The sequence below is a fragment of the Hordeum vulgare genome, chromosome 3H (assembly GCF_904849725.1).
Source record: "Hordeum vulgare subsp. vulgare chromosome 3H, MorexV3_pseudomolecules_assembly, whole genome shotgun sequence".
NCBI classification, from domain to species: Eukaryota; Viridiplantae; Streptophyta; class Magnoliopsida; order Poales; family Poaceae; genus Hordeum; species Hordeum vulgare.
The window spans coordinates 594,287,892-594,295,801 of record NC_058520.1 but is presented as its reverse complement, the minus strand read 5'-3'; the positions used below and the strand labels follow the sequence as shown (position 1 = coordinate 594,295,801).

The 7,910-nt window shown below is 43.0% G+C and overlaps 1 protein-coding gene across 1 annotated transcript; it reads left to right on the top strand.

Moving 5' to 3' along the window:
• Positions 1-775: 775 nt before the first annotated feature.
• On the top strand, positions 776-7,399 carry LOC123445465 (B3 domain-containing protein Os03g0620400-like). The gene is made up of 12 exons (XM_045122448.1): positions 776-979; positions 2,315-2,446; positions 2,545-2,824; positions 2,921-2,955; positions 3,249-3,302; positions 3,928-4,006; positions 4,316-4,500; positions 4,766-5,162; positions 5,254-5,453; positions 5,790-6,153; positions 6,236-6,450; positions 6,599-7,399. The coding sequence occupies exons 2-12, from the start codon at positions 2,393-2,395 to the stop codon at positions 6,890-6,892; spliced, it is 2,157 nt and encodes a 718-aa protein (XP_044978383.1). The 5' UTR covers positions 776-979; positions 2,315-2,392; the 3' UTR covers positions 6,893-7,399.
• Positions 7,400-7,910: the final 511 nt, after the last annotated feature.

The window sequence follows — 7,910 nt, the reverse complement described above, 5'->3', positions numbered from 1 at the left end:
GTGGCAGGGGAAGCTGTCACCGCCGGGAAGGTCTCTGATCACCACCAACCTTCCCTTTCCACCAGCCAAAGGGTTCATGAATCTTAGATCTATGGTTTTTTTCCCCGCCCAGAAGTGGGAGAAAGAGTCCTCTAGGTCAAGCCTCTCGGGAGGCGGGGAGAGTTCTATACCAGCACCCCTGCGGGGATGGAGGACCGGATGTACCCCCACGTGTTGCCCATCCGCCATTGCTGCCCGAGTCATGATGGTGGGTCCCGCCTCAGTCCACCGCGGATCGCCCTCTCGATCCCCAACGCGCCCCTCGTGCGTCACCGACTCTCGGGTTCCTCGCCGGAGCAAGGTTCGCCGCCGACAACCGATCACGGATCCTCGCGAAGTGAGAGGGAAATGCCACCATATCTCCAATGTCTAGGGTTTCTGCAGCACTGAGACAACGAGCGTCAACCGTGACCCCCTGCTCATCCAACAGAACCAGCCGGAGCGCGTCGTGACGGAGAAGGAGCACGCTGTCGACGAACGTCAGCCGTCGCGCCCCGAGATCGGCGACGAAGGAGAACCGCCATCTCGTGTCATCATAGTCGCACGCGTCGCCACTCGTACCCACCATCCTAGATTGCAAAACTCCAAATACTCTTTCAATCTAAATCCGTCTACATGTGTGTTTATGGAAATGAGTCAATGTGTCTGCACTGTTAAAAGAAAACAATTTGACATATCTAGAGATTCACCCCCCATGGTCTTTGATATTTCCGGGCGTACGTATGTCGGTATGCACGACTAGAGATTTGGGATTTTCTCGGCTAGGTCGTCTCTGAGTCTGAGCTCGAGTTCGAGGATACCGCCCAGTCGCCCACTAGGTCTCTGCCTCGACTCCGTCGCCGGACACCGCTCACCAGGTCTCTCCCTCGACTCCGTCGCCGGACACGGCTCACTAGGTCTCTGCCTCGACTGCGTCGGTCGCCGGGACTCCGCTTGAGAGGCAAGTCTTTAATCAGTCTCTCCAGCCGACGGTGGGATTAGGTTTGTTCTGTGCTTTTTTTCTCCTCCAATGCGAGCAAGATTTCTAGTACATTTTCTACTTATATTTTGGATCTCATTCTCATGTAATCAGTCGGAAGTTTGGACCACGATTTTTTTCTTCTAGATGTGGATTATGGCTGCGGATATTCCCGTATTCTTCCGAATCATAAGAACAGAGTGATCTGGCCATTTCTTCTAGATGTGGATTATGGTTTCTTTAATCCACATGCTTCTTTAAGCTTTCTTGTTTTTAAGCTATCTACAAAGAAGATAACACATGGACATTATGTGCTACTCTGTTTAGCTAAAGCAGTAGATCTCGGATTACTGTTCACATAGGATCCATTGATGTGAAGTCAACCTTACATTCCTCATTGGTGCACATGGAAAGGCAAATATGGAAGGAACCTCTGAAAGAAACAAGGAAAGGGTGTACACTGAAATTTTCTATTTTCTTATCAGAACATTCTGTCCTAGTACAAAATCTTCAGTCCTAGCACCCATGGGCTATGGTCACACTTTAAATTCAGTTCCAGCACGGAGCGTGCAACACAAGCGCAGCACGAACCAAAATATTCATTCACTGCCACATACTGCACGCATTCCCTACACAGGAACAGAAGGGGGAAGCTAGATAGGGATCCAAATTTAGAATGAAATGGAGATTGGAAGGAAAATGGGACACCTGTGCCTGTGCTCACCAATGGAGTTCTCTGCTGTACGAGAGGAACAGAGACGAACAGTCTGATCGATCAGAGCTGGATGAACTATGTACACGATTGCAAATGTTTCCGGTTGAGAAATTCAATATTTTCATATGGGAAAATTAGGCACAAAAATGGAATGTAATCAAACTTCAATGCTGGTGCAAAAACATAGGGCTTCTTTTGTCTTCTGATGGATATGTAGATCGGAAAGCTTAGGCTCTATTTTGGTGTCCAGTTCTGGCACGTGCTGGGTGCTATATTTGGTAAATAGCTTTTGCTTCTCTGTCGCTTTCAGAACCTCTCGCTTGCATTAGGCGGCACCTAGTCTTTTCTTGTGCTTGTAAGACCTATTTTAGTGCTTTTGCAGTGGATGATTTATACTCCTAAGGTCCCACCGTTCAAAAATAATGTCATGGTTTCAGTTCAAATTTAAACTAAAACGACAACAGCTATTTTTGATACAAGGAGGGTCTAGATGATGTTATCCTGCAATATGAAAAGACTATGGAGAAAAGAAAAGTTATGTTTGAAAACATCAACACACAGGAAAGACTCCATTCACAAATGACTGTCTGTTTACCTTTCAGTTTGAAGCTCCTTCGTAAGAGAGGCTTTGGAAGGTCATTCTGCTTTCCTGCTACATTTGATCCTACTCCCACCATGTGATGGAAGAACTCGAGTTTTTCATTATCCTACTCCCAAATTTCTGGAAGAAATTGGTATAGCACGTTCTGTTTGCATGCTTTGATCTTTGTTCATTGGTCTGTCTGATTGGTTCAAAAGTTTGCTATCAACCGCTGCTTTATCCTTGTCGCAGAGGCTGCCAGACAAGTTCACCAATGTACTCAACGGCCGTGAGCCTCGTGAAGTGAAGCTGCGGGAGGCCGGTTGCCGACGGCCCTTGTGGGACGTGGAAATAGTGTCCGATGCTGATGGCCACATGTACCTGGGGCACGGATGGGAGCAGTTCGCCCACGCTCATGACATGCGGCTCGGTCAGTTCCTGGTCTTAAACTACGATGGCCACACCGTGCTCACCGTGAAGGTGTTTGACGGGAGCATGTGCCGCAGGCACTACCAACACGGCAACGATGCCAGTATGCGGCTCTTCTTGCTCTTCTTTGCCTTCCTCTCAATGTGGTACTTGTTGCTTCTAAGAATAGGCTAAATAAGAAATGTTTGCATTTCGCCAGGCAGCGGGAGCAGCAGCGACCATGGAAACACCTTCGTAAGCTTCTTCTGGCATGGTCTACAGAAATTATTCAATTCTGTAGTGTTGATTTTATCTCTTTCTAGCCATATACATGAAAGTTCTTTTTCCGCTATGGACAGAGTTTCCCCCCTTGCACCATGTACCCCACATCAGTTTGACATGGATCTTCTTGCCTCTTTTTCTTTGCATTCATGATTATATGCCATTTTCAGTTACTTAAATGACTTTTGAATACTTTGCCTTGTTTCCCACATGAAAATACTGTATTACTATGGCAAATTTGCATGTTTTCTCATCATGTATAACAGGGGGAAGGGGAAGCGCCACCGCGCACAGGGGCAAAGGAAGACGACGGGGCGCAGGTAACCCAGTTCTCCATGGTATTCACGTCTTGCTAGTTGTGCACTGTCCAATTCATGCTTCTGGCCAGATCAAGGATGAAGTGTTTAAGTGGATATATGCGGTCAAATCAATCTCTGATGCACAACTTTTACATATTAGATGGCTGAATTATATCGATTTTCTTTACAAACACCTAATGAATGTAATAGGAATCATATAGCAGTGCATATGTAGATGCCTGAAGCATCAACTGTGCGTATATCCAAGGGGCAGATAATTGCCAGTTGCATAACTGTCACTTGCAGACATCCAACATACATGCTTTGAGTACATTGCATAATTTTCAATTACTCTCTCAGTTCCAAATTAATTGAAGTTCTACATTTTATGTAAGTCAAAGTTTCTTAAGATTTACCAAGTCTATTGGAAAATGGGTTAAGATTGACTTACAAACTAAAGTGGGCATATGATCCAATCCCACCAAAAGGTCTTAGGGCATCATTTTGACCGCAAAACGGCATGAGCTCTGGTTTTGCATTTGGAAGAGGGCATCATACTGATGTTGAATAATTTCAGGGTATCAAATTAGTTATGCAAACACCTTTGAATAATGCCACCTAATATAATATATGATTGGTTTTACAGAGGATATCCCAGATGAGTAATCCGTGCGATTCAGATGGAAGCCAGAAGGAAAGATCTTTTTCTTCCGATGAAGCGTCAGGTTAAGTTGTATACTTAGATTATGGGTCGCGATAACACTCACATGTGTAGGTGTTGAGAGGTCTTGCCACACATCTCGTGTGGTGTGCAAGAGAAACAGACTGCACACATACGTGTGGGCAAAATAGCTAACGGCCACATGCCCGGCCTCTTGCTCACGTCATCGCATGCATGCATGTTGGAAATCTTTTTGGATCGATGCGTGTGGGCGGGATGCAAACGCCCACACGTGTGGGCGTTATCTTTTCTCTAGATTATTCAGTTACCCTCCAGCACAAGTGTTTCTTATACTGTTGAAACATTTTTATAGCAGAAGATTCTGTGGACTCAGCTAATTTACAAATGCTTTCAAATAACTATGTCGTATCAGTGCAATGCTATCTTACAAAAGCACAGAAGGTGAAAATAGCTGCGATCATAGAGAAAATTCAATCAAAAATCACAGTGCTAGTTGTACAGATGAAGAAGTCAAACGTAAAACGGCATGCTAATCTGGTATGTAAATTTTACCATCTGCATTTTGTATGAAATTACCCACTTTCTTTACCTACACACGTTATCTTGCTATTTAAGTCAGTCAGCATTTTAGATCTAACTCAAAACTCTAAAGGATATATTTGCAACGAAATGCATATCAGATATAACAAGCAGAGGAGATTCATAGTGACAATATTAGCTTCTTAACTCTTTAATACATAAGCTATCAGATATAGCAAGCTTAACAATATCACAATCACATTTTCTTCCGTTTTTCAATTAGGTAATCCGGAAGGATTATGCACTCGAGCACTTTCCACGTGAATATACAATTGTCATACTCCAGCTGCCTGGGAAGAACAAGGATTGGAAAGGCACATTCCGCATTAGACCATCCGGCATGTCTGATGCAGGTCGATGCAACCTCTATTTGGGAAACTTTGCCCGTGACAATCATGTTAGAGAGGGTGATATCTGCCTCTTTCAACCAATGACAAATGTTAAGCAGAGAAGATTCCTAGTGAAAGTGCATATTCTTCACAAAGTGAGCATTGATGGCACTACTCAGTCGTCAGCACGCAAAAGACCAGATTCAGATGGATGCCTGAAGGAAGACTCGTCCCATAATTATAAATCAGCAAATACTCCTGCAGTATCTTATACTTCTAAGGAATTTTCAGGTTAAGTTTGTTCTTAAGTTTGCTATATCTGTCTGCACGCAAAAGACCCACTTACCCATTGCTCTCTTACTCTTCATTTTCTTTACTACAGAAGAAAATCCAGCTGCAGATGAGGTTATGGAGTTGGATGATCTTCAGACGCTCTCGAAGGATTATGTCTTATCAGGAAAATGTGATCTTACAGTAGCACAGGGGGCAAAAATAAATGCACTTGTCGACAAAATTCGACCTCAAATCCCCGTTCTTGTTGTACAGATGAAGAAAAGCAGCAGCACAAACGGGGCTATTCTGGTATGCTAGTTTTACCATCCGTGTTCTGTTTCTCCCACATTGTCATTTATTTCCTTTGCCTCTATTTAGCTAATAATCTGTAGCCACGTACATTTTCTTGTTATCATACTGTTTAGGGAAGTCGGTATTTTGGTTTTAACTCAAAACGTCTGAAGGATATGTTTACAACAACATGCATGTGCATTGCTAAATCAACATTATATTTGTATTGAATTCGAACAATTTAGCCTTTATGACAGTGTTGACTTCTTAGATCCTTAGTGCTTCAGCTATCAGATATAGGTATATAAGCAACTTATCAGCATCACAATCACATTTTGTTCCTTTTTTGATTAGACCATAAAGAAGGATTATGCAATCAAATACTTTCCATGTGAAGATGCAACTATCATACTCCAGCTGCCTAGGAAGGACAAGAATTGGAAGTGCAAATTTCATATCAGGGCATCTGGCATGTGTAATGCAGGCCGGCGCACCCTTTATTTAGGAAGGTTTGTGCATGACACTCATATTAGGGTGGGTGATATCTGTCTCTTTCAACCAATGACAAATGTTAAGCAGAGAAGATTCATAGTGACAGTTCATCTCCTTCACAAAGAGAGCATTGCTCATTCTCTTGGTGGAAGGACTGACATTGGCTCAAATCACGGAAGTACAAGTACCAAGATGGGCGCTGTTAAGGAGGAACCACCTACCGATGGTACTAAACTGTTACCCCTCCTAGAGTGTATGTGCACTTGAGTTTTCATTATATCTGTCTAATCGTGTGAAAACTTGTCCAGGTGAAGAGTACTCTTCAGAACATGAAGTCTCCGAGAATTTTGAGGGCGCTTCTGAGTGTCTCTTCATCTTGGTTGACAGAGCTTCTCTAACACCGGCACAGGAGATGAAATGTCTGGAGAAAGTTGAGGAGATCAAGTTCAAACCGCCCTTTTATGTTGCTATCATGAGCAAGAGCACTGTGTTTCATTGTGGCAGCCAACGCTTTCCCAGGCTAGTAAGTTCAGGGAAAACATTTTCTGTTGCTTTCTGTCAGTTGCTCAATTGCATCAGTATCTTTTGATAAGATAAGTAGCAACAGATCTCCCAAGTATGTCCGCACCTGTGTCATTCTAACATTTGTCCCGTGTTATGTATCTAAACAGCACTTTGGCTCTCAGTATGCGTCCAGATATCTTGTTCAGAAGTTTGCTCCTGGCCTTCATCATGGAGAATATAGTCCAATCAGTTTGGTGCTTCAGCGGGAGGGGAAGAGCAGATCATGGCCTACTAAGCTGCAATATAAACATCGCACGGGAGACATGAGCTACCAGATGACGGTCCTCCAATGGGCGTCTTTCGCCCGCGACAACCAACTGCTGGAGGGGGACATCTGTCTCTTTAAGCTGATGGATAACGAGGAGCTGCTGAGGATGATGGTCTATATCGTCCGCCGCTAGAAATATTAAGAGTGAAGCATGTCTTATATGCCGCTGCCACGATGATCTTGAACTCGGCTAGTGGAAAACTAGTGGCTTACATCCAAACAAGGGGCTCTGTACGTACAACAAGAAACTTATCTGCTTATCTATATCATTGGACGTTATCTTAGTGTTTTCTTACTTCTCCCAGAACTTTCTGTTAATCAGAGAGCAATTTGGATGGTTCAAGTTTGAACAACTTATTATGCGTTGCCAAGGTTGCTTTGACTGAACCTATTTATGGGATTTGTTGTGACAAATGTTAGCCTTGCATGCTGCTGCTATGCTACGCTGATCTTGAACTCTCGGAGGGAAAAATATGTGGCTTATCTCTAGACGAGGGAGTCATTGAGCAAGAATATTGGTGGTTTCCTAGTTCTATGGGATAAGTGATAACTATGTAACTGAGAGTGATTTGGATGGATCAGTTTGAACAACCTCTGATGTGTAGCTGTCTGTTGATGTTTGAAGGCACTGTTTTTTGCATGTGGATTTTTGCAACCTTTGCATGTGGTTTCTTTTTTTCATTTTCTTTTTTTGCGGGGTTGCATGTGGTTTCTTTTGAGAATACGATATATTGAGGTCTCTATTTGCTCCTCCCATACCCGGCGACAACCACCTGCAGGAGGGGCTCGATATGGTTTTGATAATACCGAATGACTCGTTTGGTACAGGGGAGTCCTCAATCGAACAAACACCATCGTCCCAGGGCTTTTTTACTTTGAATAAATAAAAAATTTAAAAGCCCAGTTTGGCTAAAAAATACTGTGTCAAAAAATGTCCACTTTTGCCTGTGAATAATAAGGCAAAAATGTACATACGTTGAATTTTTTTGAAAGGGCCCACAAATAAAATGAAAAATAAATTGCTTGTGATAGATAGAAAATGAAAACAAATATACTACTAAAATATGCCAATAGTTTCAAACAAAAAATTGCCATCATCTTTATAAAGTAAAATTTTCCATGGTAAAAAAGATTTTTTTATGCAAATGGCA

Coding starts and splice junctions, on each gene's coding strand:
- LOC123445465 (XM_045122448.1), top strand. CDS start 2,393: ATGGAAGAACTCGAGTTTTTCATTATCCTACTCCCAAATTTCTGGAAG. Junction 5,163..5,253: donor TACTTCTAAGGAATTTTCAG/GTTAAGTTTGTT, acceptor TCTTTACTACAG/AAGAAAATCCAGCTGCAGAT. Junction 5,454..5,789: donor GCACAAACGGGGCTATTCTG/GTATGCTAGTTT, acceptor TTTTTTGATTAG/ACCATAAAGAAGGATTATGC.